The 27,880-nt window shown below is 35.4% G+C and overlaps 2 protein-coding genes and 1 long non-coding RNA gene across 13 annotated transcripts in view; 2 read left to right on the top strand and 1 right to left on the bottom strand.

The window, feature by feature from the left end:
• RB1 (RB transcriptional corepressor 1) overlaps positions 1–20,393 on the top strand; it is a 180,128-nt gene extending 159,735 nt beyond the window's left edge. Inside the window, exons 20-27 of the mRNA XM_043578450.1 lie at positions 573–718; positions 5,323–5,427; positions 6,141–6,254; positions 6,354–6,517; positions 13,125–13,155; positions 14,950–15,092; positions 15,842–15,891; positions 18,495–20,393. Of these exons, the coding sequence (XP_043434385.1) occupies positions 573–718; positions 5,323–5,427; positions 6,141–6,254; positions 6,354–6,517; positions 13,125–13,155; positions 14,950–15,092; positions 15,842–15,891; positions 18,495–18,568 (827 nt within the window). The 3' untranslated portion in view covers positions 18,569–20,393. The remainder of the gene's footprint in view (positions 1–572; positions 719–5,322; positions 5,428–6,140; positions 6,255–6,353; positions 6,518–13,124; positions 13,156–14,949; positions 15,093–15,841; positions 15,892–18,494) is intronic.
• Positions 20,394–24,536: 4,143 nt separating this feature from the next.
• The window catches only part of RCBTB2 (RCC1 and BTB domain containing protein 2), a 59,089-nt gene continuing 55,745 nt past the window's right edge, over positions 24,537–27,880 (bottom strand). For all 11 annotated transcript variants that reach the window (XM_043578477.1, XM_043578520.1, XM_043578531.1 and 8 more), the window contains 2 exons: positions 25,860–26,026; positions 24,537–24,867 (listed from right to left, as the gene is read on the bottom strand). In XM_043578477.1, the coding sequence (XP_043434412.1) occupies positions 25,886–26,026 (141 nt within the window). In that variant the 3' untranslated portion in view covers positions 24,537–24,867; positions 25,860–25,885. The remainder of the gene's footprint in view (positions 24,868–25,859; positions 26,027–27,880) is intronic.
• LOC122482163 lies at positions 24,863–25,794 on the top strand. Its single transcript, XR_006296996.1, has 2 exons — positions 24,863–25,140; positions 25,378–25,794. It is a non-coding gene; the product is annotated as an uncharacterized LOC122482163 (long non-coding RNA).

Genomic DNA, 27,880 nt, shown 5'->3' with positions numbered 1-27,880 from the left:
CTCTCTCTCCCTCTCTCCCTCCCTCCCTCCCTCCCTCCCTCCCCCTCTACCTCTGCCCTCCCCTGCCTGCATGCTCTCTCCCCCCTCTCTCTCTCAAAATAAAAAAGAAGGATGAAATCTTGGCATTTGCAACAATGTGGATGGAGCTAGAGAGTATTATGCTAAGTGAAATAAGTTGGTCAGAGGACAGGTACCATGATTTCACTCATTTGTAGAATTTAAAAAACAAAAAAAAAAATGCACATAGAGGAAAAAAAGAGGCAAACCAAGAAACTCTTAACTATAGACAACAAGCTGTTGGTTACCAAAGGGCAGGTAGGGAGTGGCTTAAAGAGGTGATGGGTATTAAGGAGGGCACTTGTGATGAGCGCTGGGTGTTGCATGTAAGTAATGAATCAGTGAATTCTACACCTGGAACTAATATTACATGTTAACTAACTGGAATCTAAATAAAAACTTGAAAAAAAGGTGCTGTTTAACAGTGTTATGGTTATAACAATTTAATGTTCTGAAAAATCCACTTGTAATTGAAAATGAATAATAAACATGATTAATTCCCCTTATGTCTCCAGTGTACCGACTGGCCTATCTTCGACTAAATACCCTGTGTGCACGCCTTCTGTCTGACCACCCTGAACTGGAACACATCATCTGGACCCTTTTTCAGCACACACTGCAAAATGAGTATGAACTCATGAGAGACAGGCATTTGGATCAGGTAATAATGTAGTTCACTTCTCTTCTCCTACTTATTTGTTAACTCTATACTGATTTCTTAAAAGATTAGATTCAAATGAGAAGCCAAATCAATTTTGCAGACTTAATATATGTGCACTTGTTAGCTACGTTTTGTAATTTCGCTGTACTTCTTAGAGCTTTAGAGCTTGAGAGTATTTTAGTAACTTGCATAATGACCTAAAAGATCTTGTTTACACAAATCATTGAAGAAACCATTTATTGTGGACTTTTTCTGTCTTGTGGTAAACTAGATTTCATGTTAGTATGGAAAAAGCATGAAATTTAAGAACAATTTGATCTGGGGGCACCTGGGTGGCTCTGTCGGGTAAGCGTCTAACTTTGGCTCAGGTCATGATCTCGCTGTTCATGAGTTCAAGCCCCGCATCAGGGTCTGTGCTGACAGCTCAGAGCCTGGAGCCTGCTTCAGATTCTGTGTCTCCCTCTCTCTGCCCGTCACCTGCTTGCACTCTGTCTCTCTCTCTGTCTCTCAAAAATAAATGAACATTAAAAAACTTATTAAAAAAACCCAAGTTTATCTAAAACAGTGCCTACTGTTTGAATGAATGAACAAACTAATGACTAAAAGATTTAATTTACAGAGAACCATCTCTCACATCTTCATTTTTCTTCTCTGTACCGAATAATAAGAATATATATATATTTTTTAGTAACAATTTATTGAGATGTGATTCACATACCATACAAATTAAAGTATACACCCCAGTGGTTTTTAGTATATTCATGGAGTTGTGCAAGCATCGTCAAACACTTTTAAAACAGTTTTTTTATCATGCCAGAAAGAAACACCATACCCTTAAGTACTTACCCCCTGTTCCCCCACTCCCTCCATCCCCAGGCAATACTAGTCTTTCTATCTCTGTAGATTTGCCTATTCTGGACATTTTTAATAATTGCAGTCATATAATATGTTGTCTTTTGTGTCTGGCTTCTTTTATTTAGTATAGTGTTTTCATTGCTTATCTGTGTTATAGCTTGTATAAGTACTTCATTCCTTTTTATTGCTGAATAATATTCCATTGTATGGATATACCACGTCATATATATCTGTTCATCATTTAGTGTACATTTACTTTATATTTTTGGGCTACCATGATTAATGTTACTGTGAACATGTATGTACAAGTTTTGTGTGGATATATGTTTCCAGTTTTCTGGATGTATACCTGACAGGGTGTCAGGTCATATAATAACTGTGTTTAACCTTTGAAGCCTGGCCAGATTATTTTCCAACTTACCCACACCATTTTACATTCCTACCAGCGGTGTATGAGGTTCTAGTTTCTCCACATCCTCATCAACTTCTTATTTGCTTTTTTAATTATACTCATCCTAGTGCGTATAGAGTGATATCTCTTTATGGTTTTGGTTTTCATTTCCCTAATTGCTAATGATACTGATTGAACATTAAACACACTTTTCATGTGCTTAGTGGCCATTTGTTTATCTTCTTTAGAGAAATATCCAGATCATTTACATAATTTTTGAGTGTCTATTTATTATTGATTTATAAGGGTTCTTCATGTTGTCTACATAAAAGTCCCTTATTTCATATGATTTGCAAGTGTTTTTTCCAGTTCTGAGTTGTCTTTTTCACTTTTTTGATGGTGTCCTTTGAGGCACACAAGTTTTAAATTTTGATCATATTCCACTGGGTGTTGTATGGAAACCAATTTGACAATAAATTATACTTAATATAAAAAAATTTTGATCATGTTCAGTTTATCTGTTTTTTTTCTTTTGATGCTAGTGCTTTTGGTGTCATATCTAAAAAACCATTGCCAAATCAGAGACCACCAAGGTTTATCCTTATTTTTCTCCATTTTTCTCAGAGCCTGGGAAAAATGAGTATGAACAATTTAATGTTCTGAAAAATCTACTTGTAATTGAAAATGAATAATAAACATGATTAATTCCCCTTCTAGCTCTTACTTTTTTTTTTTTTGAGTTAATTTTTCTGTATGGTGTGAGATAGGATTCTAACTTCGTTCTTTTGTGTGTGAATACTGCTTGTTCCAGCACCATTTCTTGAAAAGTCTTTTCTTTCCCTCTTGACAGTTGTCAAAAATCAACTAACTATATATATGTAAAAGTTCATTTCTGGTCTCTTAATTGTACTGCATTGATCTGTAGGGAAGCATGATACCCCAGTTTTACTCTTCTTTTTCAAGATTTGTTGTGCTGTTCTGAAGCTTCCATTTCTGTATGAATTTTAGGATCATCTTGTCAATTTGTACAAAGAAGGCAACTGGAATTTTGATAGGGATTGTACTGAGTCATAAATCAGTTTGAGCAGCTCTGTCATCTTAACAATATTAAGTATTCCAGTCCATGAACATGTGATGTCTTTCCAGTTATTTAGATGTTCTTTAATTTTTTCAGTAACGTTTTTAAGTTTTCAGAGTACAGTCTTGCATTTGTTATATTCAATTTAGACCTAAGTAGTTGATTCCTTTTAACACTATTGTAACTGAAGTTGTCTCTTTAATTTCTTATTTGGATTGTTCATTGCTAGTGTATGGAAATACAATTAATTTTCATATATTAATCATATTATCTTACAGTTTTGCTGAAGTAATTTATCAGTTGTAATAGTTTTTAGTGGATTCCTTACTATTTTCAATATATAAGCTCATATATCTTCAAATAGAGGTAGTTTTACTTCTTCCTTTGCAATCTAGATGACTGTTATTTCCTTTACTTGTCAAATTGCTTTGGCATAGAACCTCCAATACAGTACTGAATGAAAGTGGTGAAAGGGGACATCCTTGTCTTATTCCTGACCTCAGGGGAAAGCATTCAGTCTTCCACCATTAAATGTATTGTTAGCTATGGAGTTTCTGTATATGCCCTTTATCAGGTAGTGGAAGTCCCCATCTATTCTTAGTTTATTGAGTGTTTTTATCACAAAAGGGTATTGAATGCTGTTTTCAAATGCTTTTTTCTGTATCTATTGAGATGATCATTGGGTTTTTTCCTTTTTATTGTATTGTGGTGTATTGTGTTAATTAATTCTTCAGTATGTTAAACCAGCCTTGCATTTCTGGAATGATTCCTACTTGGTCACATAGCACATTAGATATGCTGCTGATTCAGCTTGTTTTTGTTAAGGATTTTTACATCTGTAATCATAAGAGATAATGGTAATTCTCCTCTGATGTCTGTTTTTGAGTACTACTGACCTCACAGAATTAATTGGAAAGTGTTCCCTCCTCTTTTAATTTCAGAAGAGTTTGTGAAGAATTGGTATTGATTTTTTTTTTTAATGTTTGGTAGAACTCACCAGTGAAGCCATCTAGGCCTGGGCTTTTGTTTGTGGATAGTTTTTTATTAATGAAAGCTCATATTTTCTATTTCTTCTTTAGTCAGTTTTGGTAGTTTGTGTCTTTTCTTAAAATTTTCCAGTCCATCTTAGATAGTTGTTTTGTTGGTATGCAATTGTTCATAATGTTCCCTTAAAATCCTTTTATTTCTGTAAGGTCAGTAGTAATGTTCCCAATAAGAATATTTTTAGCAAAAGGTACACTAGTGTATAAGGGTATAACCTACAAATATGTATATTTTACAAGAGAATAAATATTTGGATATATAAATTCTAGGATGTTGGATTTTTAAAAGTAGGCACTCATTGCCTTTTTGGTTCTGCTTTTCTACAATATAGAAAGACAGTAGTGCTAAGGGTTTCTAAAGAGATTAGGTATCTTGAATCAAGAAGATTTTTGCAGAGAGAAACCTTAGGAAAAGAACTGAAGTAGGAAAAAAATGTGAATTAGCAAAGAAGTTATTGGATGGCATTCTGAATGGGGAGACCAGAATTGGGGCTGGTAGGTTGCTGAACAAGGGATGGTGAATAGATATTCCCGGCGATAGTATATATAAGCAAGAATGTTGCAGAGATATGAATACTTAAATTTGGCAATAAAATTCATGCAAATGAATAAATTTTTATTTTTAAGTTCATAGAGAATAATTTCTAATCTAATTTTTATATTAAATTTTTTTATTGAAATATAATATGCATATAGAAACATCCATGTATCATAAGGATACATCTTAATGCAGATTCATCAGCTGAACTCACCTGCATAACCTGCCTCCAAATCAGGAACATTATCTACAATACAAAGACTCTCTCCTGCCCCTTGCTAGAAAGTCCCCTTACCACTATCACCAAATGTATTCAGTATTATTTTATCTGATAGTTTGAACCTTTTACACAACTGGCTTTTTTTCTTCTTAAGTGCTAGTTGCACAGTTAACTCATTCGAGTTTCAGCTTTTCTGGGAAAAATTTAAGTAACGGGTGAAGGTTAGAGTTATTTACAAACCAGATGATCAATTCTAATAATTGAGATTTGGCTATTTGCATTTTGTCCCTTAAACACAATTTGGGCTAAACACTTCACATCAACTTTCAAACTGGGCTCAGGATTAGAAAAAATAATCCTGTAGGAACTTAAGCTTCCGTTTTTTTTTTTTTGAAGCTAAAAGAAAGATAACAGAGTACTCTTTAGAACACAACTATGTAACAAAATTCTGATATTTTTATATTACATTGATTTACTAGATTATGATGTGTTCCATGTATGGCATTTGCAAAGTGAAGAATATAGACCTTAAATTCAAAATCATTGTAACAGCATACAAGGATCTTCCTCATGCTGTTCAGGAGGTAAGTAACCTTCCATGGTAAGATTTTAGATATATCCATATCCATAATATAGATAACTTAAGTCATTAATTAGACCATATATTCTGACCTTATTATATAAATTCACCTGTCAACTTTTTACTTTTATGTTATTAATTATTTGTAACTAAAATGGAATTAGAAAGTTAAGACATTTTAATATCCAAATTTATATTTTAAAGTTAATAAGGAATACTGTATCCCTCCAAAAAAGAGGAATATTTGTAATAAACTTTACATGTATATATACATAAAAAATACCTGTGATGTTTCAGGGCACCTGGGTGGCTCAGTCAATTAAGTGTCCAGCTCTTGGTTTCGGCTCAGGTCATGATCTCATAGTTCATGAGTTCAAGCCCCGCATTGGGCTCCATGCTGACAGGGCAGAACCTACCCAGGATTCTCTCTTTTCCTCCCTCCCTCCCCAACTCTTTTTCTTTTTCTTTCTCTTTCTCTCTTTCTCTTTCTTTCTCTCTATCTCAAAGTAAATAAACAAACTTTAAAAAAAAATGCATCACATTTCACTTCTGGTAGAGCAGCTATAATCTAAACCTAAGAAGGCTTTTTCAGGTGATTTTTTACTACATAGTATGTGATTCTTACTGTTCAAACATATTATGAATTATTTATAAAGAAAATCTAAAGAGATAAATTTCTCAATTCATTTAACAGTTGTTTTTATTCTTCCTCCTCAGACATTCAAACGAGTTTTGATCAGAGAAGAGGAGTATGATTCCATTATAGTATTCTATAACTCAGTCTTCATGCAGAGACTTAAAACAAATATTTTGCAGTATGCTTCTACCAGGGTATGTCGGAAGTATCCTTTGACTGGGAAACTCTATTTATAAAACAATGGATCTCATTAAAACATTAAAAAAATAATCTACTTTTTGTTTTTGCCTTAGCCCCCGACTTTGTCACCAATACCTCACATTCCTCGAAGCCCTTACAAGTTTTCTAGTTCACCTTTACGAATTCCTGGGGGAAACATCTATATATCACCCCTGAAGAATCCGTATAAAATTTCAGAAGGTGTGCCAACACCAACAAAAATGACTCCAAGATCGAGGTTTGTGTTTTCTCTTTAGGGAAGGGGCAAAGAATAAGAGGAGATTGTTTTGACCCAAGCACAAAAATATAAAGCTTTCTTCATTTAAAATGAATGACAATTTATATTAAGTGACATGGCAAGAATTTGGTAGAAAAGATAAATAATGTTTACTTAAATAGTTTTGCAAATTTAGTCATCAACCTTTCTGGTTGCTGGGATCTATTTTTTGTGAACAGAGAACAACTTTTGTAATAAGTTTAAAATCACTTTCATATTTTTGCAAGTAGACAATCTGCTAAGCAAAGTGGATTACTTTCAGTTAAGAATTTTTATTCTGTAGATTTATTGAATGTCCTATAAGCTCAGTGAACTTGTTCGTCTTGCTTTGTTGTTAAAATGTAGATGACTGATTAAATGTAGATGACTGTAAATTAAGTCTTTAGAAGTCCATTCTTAATTCTGCCTGCAGTTTCCTTACATTACTTGGGGCAGGTGTCAGGGCTACTATGGAAGGGTGCTGTCTATCAGGGAGATGATGAGTATGAAGCTGTTTTAAATTCCTAGATGAAAGGTTCTGTGCAACTACAAATCATTATATCATCTTCTACATCCAACCACAAGTGCTTTCTGGCTTTGAAGTGCTTCCATTGACTTATTATATGTTATCATGGGCAGTTTGAAACTGACTTAATTTGTAGAGTGGTAGGCAGATTAGGAAGTATAGTTAATGTAGTCTCATCTCCCCAAATTGTCAGCTCATATAGTTGTACTTAATGGGCAAGAAAAACAGGGAGAAGGAGATATATTAACCCTTGAGAAAACATTTGTGTGGGGTGTTTAATTATGTAAGTAATGCACACTCATGGTAAAAATCTCAAACTCTACAGGAAGAGATAAAGTAGAAAATAATTGGTAAATGATATAAATGCTCTCACGCACTTTGTACCATATTTTATTTGATGTTCTTATAGTATCTGTGTACTGATACCTACAAATTATGTTGTAAGTTCCTAACATGCTGCACCGTGCATGTTTAATTTACAGTCCCACACTGCCACATGAAAATGTATACTTAGGTAATGAGAATTGATCCATATTATACTTATGATGATGGCTATTTGCTGAGTTTAGTAAAATCATTTCTGGGTTGAAGTTCTTTAGCAAAAAATTCACATTCTTAAAGTTTTAGATAAATCATTTGTCAGGCATTAGGAGAGCATCTTTTAAAAAATTTTTTTTACATTTATTTATTTTTGAGAGACAGAGACACAGCATGAGCAGGGGAGGGGCAGAGAGAGAGGCAGACACAGAATCAAAAGTAGGCTCCAGGCTCTGAGCTGTCAGCACAGACCCCGATGCGGGGCTTGAACTCATGAACAGTGAGATCATGACCTGAGCCAAAGTCGGATGCCCAACCGACTGAGCCACCCCAGGCACCCTAAGAGAGCATCTTAATACTCTACTTATCCATCATATTTAGGTATTCTGCTTAATCAAATATATATAGAATGATGGCCACTTATCAAGGAATTGTAGGACAATAAAATCTATTAGTCCCATGTGCATATGATTAGTCTCATGTGCATATTATTATATCCTTGTTATGTCAGGCTAATGCTGTTCTTCAGCTTTATTATTAAAAACAAGTTATATGGTTCACTCATGGCAACCACAAAACCCCAAACCTATGATACATACACAAAAAATAGAAAGAAAGCCAAATATAACACTATTCAGTCACAAAGCAAGAGAAGAAGGAACAGAGAAGAACTACAAAACAACCATGAAACAAGGGACAAAATAGCAATAAATACATACCTATCAATAATAACTTTAAATGTAAATAGCCTGAATGCTTCAATCAAAAGAGAGAGGGTGGTGGAATGGATAAAAATACAAGACCCTTCTGTATGCTGGCTATAAGAGACTCACCTTAGACATAAAGACACATACAAATTGAAAGTAAAGGGATGGAAAAACATTCACCATGTAAATGGAAGCAAAAAAAAAAAAAAAGGCAAAAAATCAGCAGTACTTCTACAAGACAAAATAGACTTCAAAACAAAGACTGTAATTAGAGACAAAGAAGGGCATTACAGAATGATAAAGCAGTCCAACAAGAGGATGTAACATTTGTAAATATCTGTGTACCCAACACATGTATTAGAGCACTTAAATACATAAAGCACATACTAATGAACATAAAGGGAGAAATTGATGGTAGTACAGTAATAGTAAGGGACTTTAACCCTCCTCTTCATATCAGTGAATAGATCATTCAGGCAGAAAATCAATAAGGAGACATTGTCTTTGACACTTTGGAACAGGTGGACATAATATTCAATCCAAAAACAAAAAAAATATTACTGTCAAGTGCACATAGAACATTCTCCAGGATAGATCACATGTGAGACACAAAACAAACTTCAATAAATTTAAGAGGATTGAAATCATACCATGCATATTTTATGATCACAGCAGTATGAAACTAGAAATAAATCACAAGAAAAAACTGGAAAAAACACAAACATGTGGAGACTAAACAACATGATACTAAATAACCAATGGGCCAACAAAACAATCAAAGAAGAAACAAATTCATGGAGAGAAATGAAAATGAAAACACAATAGTCTAAGAATCTTTGGGATGCAGTGAAAGAGTTCTAAGAGGAAAATATATAGCAATACAGGCCCACTTCAAGAAGCCAGAAAAGCTCAAATAAACAATAAACCTTACACCTAAATGAACTAGAAAAAGACGAACAACAAAGCCCAAGGTGAGTAGAAGAAAGGAAATAATAAAGATCACAACAGAAATAAATGATGTAGAGACTAAAAAGAAGAAAGTTAACAAAACCAAGAGCTGGTTCTTTGAGAAGATAAAATCGATTATCCCTTAGCTAGACTCATCAAGAAAAAGAGACAAAGGACCCAAGTAAATAAAATCAGAAAGGAAAGGGAAGTAACAGCTGACACCACAGAATTATGAAGGAATCTAAGAGACTACTACAAAAAATTGTATACCAACAAATTGGATGACCTTGCAGAAATAGATAAATTCATGGAAACATACCATTTTCAAAAACTGAATCAGGAACAAATAGAAAATCTGGACATACTGATTACTAGTAATGAAATTGGATCAGTAATCAAAAAACTACCAAAAAATAAACGTCCAGTCCAGATGCGTTAATAGATGAATTCTACCAGATATTTAAAGAAGAATTAATACCTATTCTCCTCAAACTATTCCAAAAAAATGGAAATGGCAGGAAAGGTTCCAAATGCATTCTACAAGGCCAGAATTATCCTGATCTGATAACCAAAACCAGACAAAGTCCCCACAAAGAAAGAAAACTACAGGCCAGTATCCCTGATGAACATAGATACAAAAATCCTTGACAACATATTAACAAATCACATTCAACAACATATCAAAAATATCATTAACCACAAGCAAGTGGGATTTATTCCAGGGGTGCAAGGGTGGTTTGATATTTACAAATCAATCAACATTGTGCAGTGCATCAACAAAACAAAGGATAAAAATCATATGATAATCTCAGTAGACCCAGAAAAAGCATTGACAGAATTCAACATCACTCATGATAAAAAACTTTCAACAAAGTGGTGTTAGAGGGAACATACCTCCACATAATAAGGCCATGTATGAAAAACCCACAGATAACATGATACATACCACATGATAACATCATAGTGAGAAACTGAGGTTTTTCTCTAAGATCAGGAGTAAGACAAAGGATTTTCACTCTCATCACTTTTACTTAAGAGTACTAGAAGCTTCACCCATAGCAATCAGGGAAGAAAAAAAATGAAAGGCATCCATAGTGGTCAAGAAGAAGTTAAACTGTCACTGTTTGCAGATGACATGATACTGTACATAGAAAATCCTGAAGACTCCACCAAAAAACTACTAGAATAAGTGAATTCAGTAAAGTTGTAGGATATAAAATTAACATACAGAAATCTGTTGCATTTCTATACACTAATACTGAAGTAGCAGAAAGGGAAATTAAGAAAACAACACTTTACAGTTGCACCAAAAAAGAATAAAATACCTAGGAATAAACTTAACCAAAGAGGTGAAAGATGTGTATCTGAAAACTATAAAACATGAAAGAAATGGAGGATGACACAAACAAATGCAAATATATTCCATGCTCATGGCTTAGAAGAATTAATATTGTTAAAATGACCATACTACCCAAAGCAATCTACAGATTCAATGCAATCCCTATCCGTATATCAATAGCATTTTTCACAGTCTAGAACATATAATACAAAGTTTGTATGAAACCACAAAAGACCCCTGAATAACCAAAGCAACCTTGAAAAAGAACAGGGGGCACCTGGGTGGCTCAGTAGGTTGAGTGTCTGTCTTTGGCTCAGATCATGATCTTGTGGTTTGTGAGTTCGAGCCACACATCAGGCACGCTGCTGCCAGACTGTCAGCGTAGAGCCCTCTTCGGATTCTCTGTCTTCCTTTCTCTGCCCCTCCCCCACTTGCACTCTCCCAAAAAATAAATATTAAAAAAAAAAAAGAATAAAACTGGAAATGTCACAATTCCAGATTTCAAGAAAGGTTTCAGTGTCATAATTACTACAAAGTTGTAGTAATCAAAACAGCATGGTACTAGCACAAAAATAAACACATTGATCAATGGAACAAAATATCCCAGAAATAAATCAACGATTATATGGTCAATCTATGACAGAGAAGGAAAGAACATACAGTGGGGAAAAGACCAACTCTTCAATACATGGTGCTGGGAACACTGGACAGCTACGTGTAAAAGAATGAAAGTGGACCACTTTTTAATACCTTACACAAAAGTAACCTCAAAATGGATTAAGACCAAAATGTGAGACCTGAAACCATAAAACTCTTAGAAGAGATCATAGACAGTAATTTCTCTGACATCAGCTGTAGCAACATTTTTTTTCTCAATATGTCTTCAAAACCAGGGAAACAAAAGTAAAAATAAACAAGTGGAACTATATCAAAATAAAAAGCTTCTGAACAGCAAAGGAAACCATCGATAAAATGAAAAGGCAAGATAATGAATGGGAGAAAATATTTGAAACCATATATCTGACAAAGAGTTAATACTCAAAATTTATAAGGAGCTCATACAACTCAATAGCAAATAAACAATTAAATTAAAAAAGTGAGCAGAGAATCTGAATATACATTTTTCCAAAGAAGATGTATAGATGGCCAGCAGATACACAAAAAGATACTCAAAATCACTAATCATCAGGGGAATGCAAATCAACCATAGTGAGATAGCACACCTGTAAAATGACTAGAATCAAAAAGACAAGAAATAACAAGTGTTGGTGAGGATATGGAGAAAAAGGAACCTTCGTACACTGTTGCTGGGGATGTAAAACTGGTACAGCCAATGACGGAAAACAGTGTGGAGGCTTTTCAAAAACTTAAAAATAGAAATACCATATGATTCCACTATTGGGTACTTATCCAAGAAAATTAAAACACTTATTCTAAAAGATATGTTCTCCTGTATGTTTACTGCAGCATTATTTACAATATCTAAGATATGGAAGCAACCTAAGTGTCCATTCATGTATGAATGGATAAAGAGGATGTGGTATATATGTACAAGGGAATATTATGCAGCAGTTAAAAAGTACAAGATTATGCCATTTGAGACAACATGGATGGACCTAGAAGATACTCTGCTAAGTGAAATAAGTCAGAAAAAAACAAATACCACATGATTTCACTCATAAGTGAAATCTAAAAAAAAAGAAAGAAAAGAATAAGCAAAAATCAGAATCAGACCTATAAATACAGAGAACAAACTGGCGGTTGCCAGAGGGGAGGGAGTTATGGGATGGGCAAAATGAGTGAAGGGGAGTGGGAGATACAGGCTTCCTGTTACAGAATAAGTAAATCGTGGGAATAAAATGTACAGCATGTGTAGTGACACTAGTGATGATAGTCTGTGATACTGTAATAGCAATACATAGTGACAAACAGTAGCTAAGCTTGTAGTGAGTATAGCATAATGTATAAACTTGTTGAATCACTGTGTTATACACCTGAAACTAGTGTACCCATAATGTGTCAACTATACTCAGACAAAAACAAAAGAACATAAATTATATGGTTCAAACAAGGACAGACTAATAGAGATTTCTGATTCTAAGATATATGACAGACTTTACTATATATCAGTAGAAATCTTAATTCGAATACTGATTATTTAATACTATAAGTTTTTGCCAAATGTTAGGCAAATTTTTAATGAGAAAATGTGAAAGAAATTTTAATTGTTTACGCACTGATTTATGAGAATTAAATATGGATAAATTAAAATTTTCCTTTATCTTCTTTAAATGTGGACAGTGGCAGAATATAGTCTTTCAGTCATGTAGTTCTTTAAAAATCTAAGAGACCAGCTCAGTGTATGATTAGAGTAGCATTGTTAGAATAAGCCACTGATGACTATAATTTTGTTGTGGTTCTGGGGTAGAGCAAACTTTTGATTTGGTATTTCTAATAGCTTAGAATGATGTATGTTCATCTCTGCACAGTTATATATGATTTTCATTACTAACTTGTATTTTATCTTGACAGAATCTTAGTATCAATTGGTGAATCATTTGGGGTGAGTATTTTCTTTCTGTAAAATACAGGAGCATGCATTGTAACTATAAAAGAAATTACAGATTTCTGTTAACTTGAATTAACAAATGCTATTATTCAAACACCTCATCAATGCATATTGCATAGAATTTAGAAAGAAAGAAAAATAGATTTATTTTCAAATCACATTTAATTTCAAATTATACTCCTAATTGGCGAATTTCAAAGTGGTTTTTTAAACATCCTTTGAAATTATATAATACATTACATAGATTTTTCTAAGCCATCAGTTCCTTGTCACTTGAGCCTCTACATGGAGCCACTCATTACAACATGGCATCCTGCTTCCCTCGGAGCAAGAAGAAAGAGAGAGGTATAGAGCAAAATGGAAGTCACAGTCCTTTTGTGACTAATATTGAAAGTGATATTTCATCACTTTTGTCATATTTTTGTCAGAGGCAAGGTAACACTAGGTCCAATCCACACACTCAGAGAAGGGAGTATTACACAAGCGTGTAGAAACTAGGAGGTGGGGATTCATGAGTGCCATTCTAGAGTCTGCCTACCCACTGCCTCAAATGAAATAACTAGAGAAGGATGGTGGCTTGTATACTAAAAGACTGAGTGTTAAAACATATTGGTATTGAGCTCAAGTTAGGGTATAGCTATCAGGCTTCACAAAAGAGATGTGGGACCACACAGGAAGAGTTGGATCTGGATCCGAATAGAGTAGGGGTCCTCAAACTTTTCTGCTTGCTATAACCTCTAAAAGAATTGAGAAAATGTTACAGGTACTTATATACTTTAAAGCTGATAACTAAAAATCTTATCATAAATTTGATATGTACACAGGATGTGCTCTAAATATATTTTCCATCTAAACTTGTTTTTGCATTTAATTTTTAGAAAATTACCTCATTTAATTTTTGGAAAGTAAAGCTTAATTAACAGAGCTAATCCTCACTGTCAGATCAGTCAGACTTAATATTTCTATCAACAGTCTGACTTCATTTTTTAGTTCAGATGAACACTTTCATACACATCCTTGAGGTAATCACCTGCTCCAGTTCTAAATTAGACATATAAGAAATAGAATTTTTCCGTGTGTTTGTCCCTTGGATGAAATAAGTTATTGTGTCCCCTTCGGTACTTATTACCAAAGCTTTCTTTACTTTGCTGTGACAGGATTCTCCCTCAAGAGATGTATATCGCAAATCATCTCCAGTAATAATGAATGGACTCAAAGTCTTTTGATATTTGAATTTTTATTTAAAAACTTAATGAATTCACATTTCAATAAATACTGTTATCAGTAATGGTTTAAAATATATAAACTATATGACTTGTCGACTTAATACCCACAAAGCAAATCCAGAATTATTATTGAAAAGATATTTCACTTCTTATTAGACTCTTGTGATAGTCTCTTTGGTCCTGTTATGCCCTCAAACAAACAAAACCCATAAGGTTCCAGAAAGCCATTCTAACTTTACACACTTCTGAGAAGTAGCCTTGGTTTTGTGTGTGGGTGGGTTCCCAAAATGAGGAACCAGGATTTTCAGAGTAAGTCAGACTTGTTGGAGGAAGGCGAGAAGCCTCATGGGGAGAGACAGGAGGGTATTTAATTGGGGCAGGGTAAGTGTAGTTACACTGATTCTAAGATTTTTCATATCTCATTTGGTGCAATAAAGCAGAAAATGAAAATGCAGGTATTACCCCAGCTGATTTTTGACACCCCTCAGACTACAGTTAAAGGTTGCTGACTGCAAGATTCTGGCATTTAATGATTTAAAATAAAGAATTCTGTAATTTGTAGACTTCTGAGAAGTTCCAGAAAATAAATCAGATGGTGTGTAACAGCGACCGTGTGCTCAAAAGAAGTGCTGAAGGAGGCAACCCTCCTAAACCACTGAAAAAACTACGCTTTGATATTGAAGGATCAGATGAAGCAGACGGAAGGTAGGAACAGGTTTGAAATGGTCCTGTGGAGAAGCCAGAGTGCAGCTGTGCTCCTGACTTCCACCAGGCCCTTTTATGCCAATTTCATTTGGAAGTTGTGAACATTGCTCAAAATAGGTAGGAATGTATCCCAAAGTTAAAAGCACCATATAAATCATGTACTGCCTACTGAAAGTCATTGAAAATATCGGCTACTGGCAATCTGATGTTTTTTCATGTTTTTTTATAAAGCTATTAATAAAAGTTTGTTACGATTAACATTAGACTTTTTTTTTTTAATTTTTTTTTTCAACATTTTTATTTTTATTTTTGGGACAGAGAGAGACAGAGCATGAACAGGGGAGGGGCAGAGAGAGAGGGAGACACAGAATCGGAAACAGGCTCCAGGCTCCGAGCCATCAGCCCAGAGCCTGACGCGGGGCTCGAACTCACGGACCGCAAGATCGTGACCTGGCTGAAGTCGGACGCTTAACCGACTGCACCACCCAGGCGCCCCAACATTAGACTTTTTAAGTGCTTACTCTTGAAAAATATTTACTGTGTTTTGTAAGACTCACTGACAAAATACAAAAAGGTTCTAAATTTGTGATGGTTATATTTTAGATGTTTTTTGTTTATAAAGTGTTGAAATTAAAAGTCACTCACTAAGAGTGTGAAGTAAGTCGTTGAAATCACCATAGTTATTAAAAATTTGAGTTTTCCGTTTATCTGTATACATGTGAAATGTTTTGTCTTTTTTAAATCTGCAGTAAACATCTCCCAGGGGAATCCAAATTTCAACAGAAACTGGCAGAAATGAGTAAGTACTTATCATTTCACCTTATGTAAATATGAAACATTGTTTATCTTGCAAAAGGCCTTTTCTTGTTTTAAAGGAATAAATACATATAATTCCCTAACTTAGCACACTTGCTTATACACTGAAGATGCAATTCAATCAAGTATGTACTCTTTACCCACAGACATTTGTGGATTAGATGTATGATGCAAAGTGAAGGTCATCTTTACTCTTTCTAAAATCTTTAGTGTAGAAATACTAAGAAGTGAAACCACATCGTCAACATGAATGGCTAGAAATACTTCAGGAGAGAGAAACTATAATGAGGAACTCTAAGAGTGTTGGATATAAGGAAAGGTTTTTTTTTAATAAAATCAGCATATATAAACATCATCCCCCTTATTTGAAGAATAATTTTTTATCCTATTATGGAACTTCTCTAATTTGCAAGTTTTAAAAATTTGCTGTCAAACAAGTTTTCCATTGCTGGAAATCAGAATTTTGATAAAGAGCACCAAATCATTTTCCAGATTACACAGAGTGACATAAATCGGGAATGTTAAGACAAATGGGATTCTATCCTCAGCCACTCTAAGACTATAAAAGATTAACCTAAGTATAATAAATGGGAACTACGTTAAGAAAAAGACAAACATGTACTGACTGCTACTGGGTTGTCCTACAGAGATAACTGCGGTAGTTTAAGTGTGACACTTCCTGATAATCTGCCAGATCCATTGACAGGAAATATAGCTGGTATGGGGAAAGAAGACACATACTTCAGAGATAAGTATTAAAATTACTGGGGCATCTGGGTGGCTCAGTCAGTTAAGCATCCGACTCTTGATTTCTGCTCCGGTCTTAATCTTGCGGTTGGTAAGTTTGAGCCTTGTATCAGGCTCTGCACTGACGGCATGGAGCCAGCTTGGGATTCTGTGTCTCCTTTCTCTGCCCTTCCCCTGTTCACATGCACAAGTTCGTTCTCTCTCTCTCTCTCTCTCTCTCTCTCTCTCTCATTCTTTCTCTCTCCCTCCCCCTCCCTCTCTCTCTCTCAAAAATAAACAAAGATAAAAAAAAAAACCCTATTATTCCTAGGTCATAGGACATACCAATAAGAACAATACCAATTGAAATGTGACTTTTTTAAAAAAAGGCTTTCTCTAAACATGTGTCTGTCAGTACTAAGTATTTAAACTATAAAGTATTTAAAAGAATGTTTTTTGGGGCGCTAGGGTGACTCAGTTGAGCATCCATCCAACTCTTGACTTTAGCTCAGGTCGTGATCCCAGAGTCTTGGATCAAGCCCCACGTAGGTACAGAGCCTGCTTAAGATTCTCTCTCCATCTGCCCCTTTCCCCTGCTCACACGCACTCTGTCTCTCTCTAAAATTAAAAAAAATAATAATAAAACCAAAAAGAATGCTTTTGATTTTTTAAAACCTTATCTATGTGTTATTTCAAAGAGTACAATTAAAAGTAAATATACCAAGAGTTTAAATTTTTTGGTTATAAATAAATTTTTGTATTTTACATCAACTGACACACACCTATTTTAACTTTTAAGTAGTTGTGGCATTTCCCCTCATTATGTGAAAATAGACATGAAGTTTATGACCAAAATGAAGCTTTGAAAACATTTGGAGGCATTTGGAAGCTCACAAATACGCATTTTAAAAGGAGCAGAAAGCTGTAAAAACACGCATATTTTCTTAGAGAAGAGTTCAGTTGCTGTCGTCAGTACATTTTCCAGTGGCACACTCAGCTGTGATGGTGAATTCTCAGTGCCAGGCTGGAGTTCAGGACCTTTCTGAGGCTGGAAAATTGGGGAGAAGCAGCAGGAATGTTAACCCCTAAGGCTAAGGAATTCTTCAGTTTTCCTCAAAGACTTGAATTGCATTCAAAGAAGACCATCAGACAGTGCTAGATTGCCGAGAGGGGGGAAGACTGAGAATTCGTATTTTCTTTCTTTTCCAAATGCGAATTTGTTTCCTCTTTATTAAAGAAGAGCTTCTGCCCACCACAAAAATCAAGTTAAGAATTTTTAAATAACTTAAAAGAAGTTTTCTGGTTTTGGCTGTGTTGTAACTAATACCGTACTTTTAAAATGTTCATGTCCGAATTAAATGAGCTGCCAGCTGACGTCTTTGCGAGGTATCTGCAAGCACAAGGGAATTACTTGCTTTGTGACGAATACCACTCACTCCAACACCTCATTCTCTGCCAGGCCGGCATTCGGCTGGGCCACAGGGCCAAACCCAGCCTCAGCATCTCTGGAGCGGTGGTCTGCAGAGCTGGGCACGCCTGCAAGTATGCGAGACCACCCCTTGGTACATAGAGAAAATACTAGAATCTGTTTTTATCTCCTCTGTTTTTGATGTTTGGGCTGTGTGTGTTTTATAACTTATCTACAAATATAGATGGTATACATACACACCATACATATTTTGGTGGTACATACTTGGGAAAAAATGTACTGATAGAAATTATATGATAAAATTTTGGAAACCACTGCTTTGCCAGGCCCTGAACTCCATCGATTTGGCACAAGCCTAACGTTTATGGCAGCCCTTTGTCAACGCATCCAGCACCATCAGTGCTGTTAACATTTCTGCATCCTTTTTCCAGCATCTACCCGAACACGAATGCAGAAGCAAAAAATGAACGATAGCATGGATACCTCAAACAGGGAAGAAAAATGAGGATCCCATGACCTCACTGGGCACCGTATACACCTGTGGCCTCATTGTCTCTCACAGAGCAGACTATGTGACTCTCCCAGGTTCTGTTTACGGCCACATTGGATATGATCTTCAGCTCTTTTTACAGATATTGGATCTCGAGTGTGCAGATGGGCTTGCCTGTGCGTGCAGGGGATTCCTAAGCCACTTGCAACGTCGTAGTCAGTAGAATATACATTGTTATTGCACAAGATTGAAAATCTTGTGTAAATACTGCCATTTAGAAAGTTGTAGCAGATGTTTTCATTTCCAAAATATAATTGCTGTGCTCTACAAACGGCGAGGATGCCCTGGGAGGGGCATCCCAGCAACCCAGGCCTATTTGAGTACTTTGTCTTTTCTTGTGGCATATATGTGATGTTTGCTATTATTTTATTAATTTATATTTATATATTTTTTAATTTAACATGAACGCCCTTAGAATATGTGTCCTGTCTTCCAAATGCAATTTGGCTGACTACTTCCCCCTCACCCAAGTGATCCTGAACTCTTCTGCTAAAACAGATATTAGAAACTAGGGAAAAAATTACTAATTTTTACACATTAGATTTTAGTTTACTAATGGAATTTGATGTACTGTGTGCTTGTTTTATAAATTTTAGTTTTAAAATACAAGCAGAAAGCAGAGTATAAACAAATGATGTTGTCATACTACTGATACAGATTTCATACCTCAGGACTTGTAAGAATTTATTGATCCTTTTCTCCATCCAACTCCTGCTTTAAAGTGAGGGTTATTAATAGTACTCTTGGTTTTTATAAACCATTCAGAACCCCGAATTCAGGAAGTACCCATCTAGTACTTGGAAAATAAAGTGTTCAGCTAGAGCTTTGCCACAGAGGGCCCTAAGACAGGATATCCCAAGTGCACTTTCTAATGTTTCTGGGTCCGAAGAATCAAGACCTAAAATAATTTTACTCCACAGACTGTTAACTATAGGAGCCTTAATTTTTCTTTCTTAGAGGTTTGTTTAATTGCATCTCAGCAATTATTCTGCCCTCCTAAACTTGGGAAGGGGTGTGTTTTCTCGGGAATTGTACATGTCTTCCATGTATCTTTTGAGCTGGCAATTGTCTATTTATCTTTTTTTTTTTTTTTTAAGTCAGTATGGTCTAACACTGGCATATTCAAAGCCACATCATTTCTACTCCAAAATTGCAAGTAATCAAAGGTCTTTGGGTTAGGCATTCATGTTTCTATCTGATTTTGTGCAAAAGCTTCAACTTAAAACAGCTACATTAGAAAAAGAGGCGCTCCCCCCGCCCCAGCACCTAAAGGTGTATTTAAACTATCTTGTGTGATTAACTTATTTAGAGATGGTATAATTTAAATTAGGTGATATTTAAGGTAGCATCAGCTAGCTTTTAGGAAAAATCACTTTGTCTACCCAGAATTCTTTTTAAAAAGAATTCTGGTCTTATTTGTTAGAAAATGACATTTTATTTTGTGCTCAGTTAAGTTTCAAACTTGTTATCTTGATAACAAAGGCACTAGAAAGCTTTCTCCCATTTCCTCATTAGTTTCTGCATGAACATCATACAAATCAGTTAGCTTTTAGGTCAAGGGCTACCATATTTCTGGGTCTTCAGCTAATAAAGGTTTACGTTAGAGTTAGTGCCAGAATTTTAGGAACTTCAGAGATCATATATTGAGATTACTTACATAAGGCTTCAGGTATTGCTTTATTGCTTTTTTGTATTGGTTAAAATTGTACATTTAAAATTGCTTTGTTACTATTTTCTACAATTAATAGTTTATTTTAAAATAAATTAGTTGTTAAGAGTCTTCATGGTCTGATGTGTTCTTTGTATCAAGTGCACTAATGTTCTCTTCTCTATCTGGCTTCTCTCCTAGTGCCTTGTCCACTGTTAACCTTCCATTGGCTTCCTATGCTGATGATTCCCAAATTTATTTATCCAGCGTGACCTCTTTGTGGAGGTCAAAGCCCTCAGGCAGTGGGACTCTCCCACCCCCTCCCCGAATTCTTAAAACATAAACCAAAATTAAATCAAGATACCTTGTTTCTACCTCGATCTTTCCCCATTTTACTAACCACTTACTTGGTCAAGTCAAAATCTTAAGAGTCATTTATCAACTTTTGTCGAGACCATGGTTTTAAACTTCTAACTGGTCTCCTTGTTCCCTTTCTATCCTTTATAAAGAGCAAAATTGATCCCTTTAAAATAGAAATTCATTTACATTGTTATTCAAGTATTGACAGTCCTTGTCACAGCCTGTGGCATGGCCCCATTCCCTTGCTCTTCCTCCTCCTCTGCTACTTTCTCCTGCTCCTTGTGCTTCAGCCACACTGACCTTTTCTCTCCTAATACCAACCCTGGCTTTTCTATTTGCTGTTCCTTCTGCCTGGAGTGCTCTTCCCCCAGAATTTTGCACAGGTGATTCCTTCCTGTCTTTCATGGCTCAGCTCACAGGCCTTCCCTCGACCACACAAGCTAAAAATCCTTACTCTATATTGTGTTACTGTCCTCCAAGAGTGTAACAGCGTTTATCACCATTGGAAATCATCTTGTTTGACCTACCTATTGCCTGTCTACTCGTCCCTGCATCAAACTCCCTCTGCAAATGGGAAGCATCAGCCTGGCTGCTCTTATAGCTCTAGCACGTAAAAGAAACTCATACGTGGTCAAAAAAGAAAAAAAAGAGAATGTATATTTGCATATTTTTCCAAGTATATGGAAACAAATAATATTCCCTTCCTCTTTTAATAGGTCATGTACTCAGTACCCACCATATTCCAGGCACAGTTCTAAATGCAAGAGATACAGCAATGGGTAAATAAAGCTAAGATCCCCATCTCTGTGGAGTTTACCTTCTAATTGTAGTTTCAGGGAAAGAGAGGAAGTGAATAAACAAGAAATACATTGTGCAGAAAAACATAGCAGGGAGTGCTAGGGAAATAGGTGGTCAGGGAAAGACTCACTGAGGTGGTATTTGAGCAAAGCCTGCCAGGAGGTGAGGTAGTAAGTCATGCAACGATGGGAAGACACCCAGTGGAAAAACCAGTGCGCCGAGATGGGAATACGCCTGTGTGTTTGACGAACAATAAGGCGTCACAGAAAAATGGACAATCGTAAGAGGAGTAAAAGCAAGAATCTCTCATCTAATGCAAAGTGTGTGTTAAAGGCCTTTCCTCCCAAACATCCTATTTGTGTCTCACAGGTCCACAGTCTTTTTCCTGCAATTCTGAGATCCAAAAGGCTTAAAAACCCAAGCAGTCTGTGCGTTTGTTTGGTGGCAAAAGTCATGTGACGTCAAACGTGTCTAAACTGGCATAGAGCTATTTACAGCCTTTTATCCTACTTAGTAGGAATACTCTTGTTTCACTACAAAAAAATATTAATACGTTGATTTTGGGAATCTAACCTAGGCCCTACTCAGGTATTACATATTAGGTGGTATAGGTACTAAACTCCAAAAACGGGACGACATGTATCTCATACCAAGGGTTTCAGATAAGGGATTATCTTGAATTTCAGTAATATGATTTCTCAAAAACAGGGTGGAAAGTGGAATTCTCTCCTTCTAGAACAGCAACATGTTTGTTCCTGAAGGAAGAAAGGCAATCACACCTCAATGGACTGTATTTATTTTGGGATCTTACATGAAATGCATCTCTTAGGTCAAAGCAAAAAGCAGCCTTTAGGATGCTAAAAGTTTTTAGTCTGGATGGTAGAAAATTGATCACTTCCAGAGATCTAGCATTCTAATAATAAAAACTCTTTAGAATAAAAAGGACAAATTCAAATTCATTTACTGATTTGTTTCTCATTACAGTTTCTTGGTGCAAACGGTGGGGAGGAAGAACCTATATGTTGTAGTTCTAGTACCATCTGGATGATTTCATAGAAACTTGCCTCTCAAAGCATATTTTTGTTTTTCATTTTTGTGACAGTGTACATGGTATTGGTAACAATTCATTCAGAATTTTCCTTTGGACTAAATATGTATTTTATGGGACAACAGGAAACCTTACCTTTAGAAATAGCATATTTCTACTACAAGTATAGTGTCTTACATAGAAACATATCTTGGTAATGCTGATAGTGTCTGGGATTTAAAACAATCTCTTTTAGTATGAACCTGGATATTCTCATAAATCTTTTTTTGTGTCTGTTATTTTGGGAGTATGCTTATATACTAGCATTGAAATATAAAATAATGACAATTTAATATGAAAGTTACGTTTATTCCACAGACTAACATCACTTACTTCCTCAATAGAAAACATCATGATTTTAACTGCATTTAGTGAAAGAAAATCAGTATGGTTTACGTTTTTATGCTTTGACAAAGACTGAATTGAAAGTAACAGGTATGATTTATCATTTTTCTTTACAGTTTTCCCAGCCCGTCTGTTGTAATAATAGCATGGGGAAGGCTAATAAGATAGACCAAAAAACAGACAAGACTATATAGTTTTTGTTGTTTGCTTTTCATTATCATTGGTCAGGAATCCTGCCTCTAAATAAAAATCAACAAGTCTGGTCCATAATGACTGGCAATTTTTCAGGTCTCAGCTGAAAAATGACTCAGGTCAGTACATTAACCTTTACTTTTAAAAAGCTTTAAATGATATCTTCACAAACCTCTATTCGCAAATGACCATATTCTTGTAAAATCTTAACCTTTCTCTGTGTAAGGTGTATTGGAATTATGCTGGAAGCACTAACCCACTGAACTTCTTGTGGGAGCAGAGAGGAAACAGAACATAGGGAAAGAAAATCTAAGATGAACTTCTGTAAAATGAAGGATCCATTAATTTATGATGTAGTGTCATTATAAAAAATGTCCCTTTTCCCTCACATATCCCTAACTGAACAGCAAGGTTTCTGGGGCTCTACACTCATCTGTATCTGAGAGAGAAAGCTCTGTTTTTTTCAGAGATGTATCCATGGGACTCATCCGTCATCTCTCAAACTGGTCTATGAGCCCCTTCTTGTTTGGAGTTCCAGATTTTAAGGGTTAAACGGTGATTCTCATACTTGGCTCAATATCAGGATTACTTAGGAAACTTCAAATATACTGAATTAGAATCTTTGTTTGGTAAAAGTCCCATAGATTGTTCTGTTGTACAAAGAGATAAGAACTGAGAGAAATAGCAGCACAAACCTACACATAACAGAGCTTAGAAAATCTGGGTAAAAATCCATGCAGCCCTTCTTAATAACTTGTACCGTGGCAGCATGGGCTACTGACCCATTGTGGAGTTTGGTAAAAGGCAGGCCGTTTTTTCATACCTCAGTAAACTCATCTGTTCCCTTTGAGTGTTCCAGTTTTTACATGAAATGACTTCATAAAAGAAAGAAGCTTAAGACCCTGTCAGAAATAGGCAAGAAGGGAAGAGAAGGTTTCGGAAGACCTTGTGAAGATGTAAAGGCATTGGTCCGTTCCAGCTAGCATTGGAAGGTGAGGAGGAGAAGTCAGCACTGCAGGCTGCGGTTGTCTAAATGCCTAAACTGACAGCTGTGGATAATAACCAGGTGTGAATGTTTCTTTGATAGATAAAACAGCAAATCTAACAAACAATGAAAACAGATGGCATATATGGCTAACTTCAAATAACAAATAACTGAATAAGACTATATAATTCCCAAAACAGGATTCTGATTAAGAACTAGAGGTCAAGGTCACTTTGCCTCTACCAGATAAGGTCTGCAAAAACAGATAAGCCAAGAGAAACTAAGGATTGAAAAGTGACCTCACCAATAAAGAGTAGTCAGAGGCAATAATATGAACAGTAATTATGTTGTTTATATGCCATTTATGTTTTAGGGTGGGCTTTGCTATGATAGGTTATCTGAGTACTTCCAAAAATAAGCTTAATCAAATGGATTTGTATAAATGTAAGAGATATAAAGTTGATATAATTTTGCTGCTTATTAGGGATTTAAAAAAACCCAATTGTTCTATTATCTACAAATAAGCACTTTATTATCAAATAGTTCAGCATCAGAACAAGGTTTCTAATTCCAAAAGAGTTTTCTTTACATAATATCATATTGTGAAATACATACCATATTGTGAAACCCATGTTAGAGGAATCTGACACTACATCCTACATCCCGTTCCAGTTTTTCTTTTGCAGTTGGGTAACTTGTTTTGACCGAAAAAATATAAATTTATCTCATTCTTCTTAATGCTGTCCATGAAATGTAAGTATGAGTTCCTTTTCAGCTAGTACTTTATAATTATTCTGTGCCAGGTTAAGAGAACTGTTTTACAGTGACATAAAACTCCACTACAAGAAAAACACATAATCATTTTTACATACACAGGCAAATCTCTCAACACAAAAAGAAAAGACATTATGCAATTATGTAAGGCAGATGAGCCCAGAAATAACATTCATTCAAAGACAGTACTTCATATTCAGTAATCCCATATGAGAAATTAATGACTCAGAGTAAATAGAAAATTAAAATTAGCCCTTGGGACTTTGACAATTAAATTGTCAAGGCTGTTTGTGAATTCTAATTAATGCTCTAAGTTAGCCACTATTACTTAGAACCAGGTACCAGGGGCGCCTGGGTGGCGCAGTCGGTTAAGCGTCCGACTTCAGCCAGGTCACGATCTTGCGGTCTGTGAGTTCGAGCCCCGCGTCGGGCTCTGGGCTGATGGCTCAGAGCCTGGAGCCTGTTTCTGATTCTGTGTCTCCCTCTCTCTCTGCCCTTCCCCCGTTCATGCTCTGTCTCTCTCTGTCCCAAAAATAAATAAACGTTGAAAAAAAAAAAAAAAAAAAAAGAACCAGGTACCAGAAGAATATGAACCTCAATAGTGATGGGCTGTCTCAAATTTCTTTTTGTGCAATTTGTTATACCTTCATCCAGTATTCCACAAATAAACCTGTTTTCAGGGCATACGTAAGATTTGTAATAAATGAATTGAGTGCCTATGTATGCAAGGCACCGTTCTGGATGCTGACAATGTACTGTCCAGCTCTCTATGTGATATCAGCCTGTTAAGAACAGAAATTTGGCCAGGATAGCATATACTTAGACCAATGTACCAAAAATGTCCAACTTAAGGGACGTGAAAGAGGAAATGGTAAATAAGACATTTTAATTTCTTTTCCCTTGACCTTAGTCACATCTGATCAGAGCACGGAATGCCTTGTACAGTAAACTTCAGACTTCAGCACAGGGCACACTGACCACCACCTTCTTTTGACAGAAGTATTCAGCCAGTTAAGGAAAAGTCATTCTCCGGCTTTTGCAGGGAAAATGGAAATACCAAAAATTCTTTCTTGCAGATGAGGATCAATTTTTAAAGGCTCCAACTCTGCTTGCTTTGCTGATAAAGTTCTTCAGAAGATCATGGTCCATTTCTGCAAAGCCTGAAGTTTGTGTTACTACAGTCAAATGATTTATGCAAAACCTGAAGCAGAATTCTTCTAAATCCTAGGAACAAAAACAAAAAATACTTTAATAAATTTGTATATCCCAATGCAATGCAACACAGCATGAAAATTCCCAAGACACATAGGAAGGGACAAGCATTTGAAAGCCAATAGGAAGAATTGTTGGTACAGCAATACCTAAAGAATAGTTATAAAACTGTACAGCTAATGTGAATCTATGCTTGTAAACATTTAAATAACAGAGTAAAATATTCAAGTTCCTCCATACCAGCCAGTGCAAAGAATCAGATTTTTTATTCTCAGAAATAGGCACTACGTACCTTTCTCTAGTGACAGTATTTGTATTGTTCATTCCACTGTCAGTATTTGTTAAAATACTCCCCTTTTATATTCCCTTAGGAGCTGAAATGTTTCTAGATGAAAAGAGTTTCTACTATATGTTAGGTACTACCCTAAGGCATTAGGTCTATGATTGTGAGCAAAACAAAGCCCCTGCCTTTCCTCAAGGAGCTTACTTTCTAGGAAACAGAAGGCTGGAAGGTAACCATACAAATAATTGACATAAATATGGAATCTGAAAAAGTCTTGAAAATGAAGCCTAGTCCTGGCAGAAACACTGTGTGCCCACGGCCTCATCACTGGAGATTAGGCGCCAGCCTCCAGTATTATCACCATGACTTGCACAAACTAGCGAAGAGTTTGGCCTAGCCATGAAGTGTTCTGCATGTTTTAAGTGCCCAATATATTATTATGTTAATGAAAGACATTCACTATGCTTTTAATATCAATGTTTCAAGGTGGGTAAGATTTTTTTTTAAATGTTAAGGGAAAAAAAAATCTAGTGTTTAGAGAAATATACATCATGTAACAGGAAAAAAACAGAAGCAGCTGTATGAAAATGTTAATGTTCTCTGGTTTGATGAGTCATCTCCTTCCTCATACTTTTTTGTATCTTCCAAATTTTCTTTAATAAGCAGAAAAGAAGTTACAAACTTTTTTTTGCCCACCACTAAAATGTTCCTGTTTTTTGACCAGAGAGGATATCCTTATAACAAAAGGAAATCGACTCCAAGAAGAATGGGCTGCTTCCTAAAGATTTAGCTCTAAGACAGGTTTTCTTTCCTTTCTTTATTGTCAAAACAATACACAGTCACTGTAGAAAGTTCAGAAAAAAACAAGCAAAGATAGGAAATAAAAATCATCCATAATTCCACCAAAGATGACCTTTGAGTATATTTTTCAGTCTCTTTTTTTCTATGTAGATAATGAATGTCAGTCTTTTTAAAAACTGCTTTAAAAAAATGTTTTTTAAATTGATGCTTTTAAAAATGTTCATTTTTCAATTAATGTATTTTGAGTTGCTGCATAGTTTCATAGTATAAATATTCTACAGTTTAAAGAAACCTCTACTGTTCATGTTGTCTTTTTCTAATTTTTCAAAATTATAAGCAGTGTTGCAGTACAATTAGCCTTTGAAGCTAAATCTGTCTGAATCCACGAGTACTTCCTTAGGACAAATTCCTACAAGTGGATTCCTTAAAGAAGTACACCTTTAAAGCTTTCAATACATTTGGTACCAAGTGCCCCCACAATGACTGCCCCAATGCACACCCTTAGCAGCTGTTCAGGAGAACACATAATATTCTGCGCCTGCATTATCTCTAAGAATATATTCCCCAGTTTCACAAGTGAAAAATTATACCTTAGTTTCGTTTATATTTTTCATTTATTCATAAATCCATTTTGTTCCTTGGTCCATTTTACTTCCACCAAACTGCTAATATTTTCTTTTTGTTTTCTAAGAACTATATGTTAACTATGGTAAATGTGCTTCACCATATGCTGCAAATATTTTCCCCACTGTATCAACTTTTTAATTTTCTCGGTGGTAATT

Source organism: Prionailurus bengalensis, chromosome A1, assembly GCF_016509475.1.
Source record: "Prionailurus bengalensis isolate Pbe53 chromosome A1, Fcat_Pben_1.1_paternal_pri, whole genome shotgun sequence".
NCBI classification, from domain to species: Eukaryota; Metazoa; Chordata; class Mammalia; order Carnivora; family Felidae; genus Prionailurus; species Prionailurus bengalensis.
The sequence above is the reverse complement of the archived record's forward strand: the minus strand, read 5'-3'. Positions and strand labels throughout refer to the sequence as shown.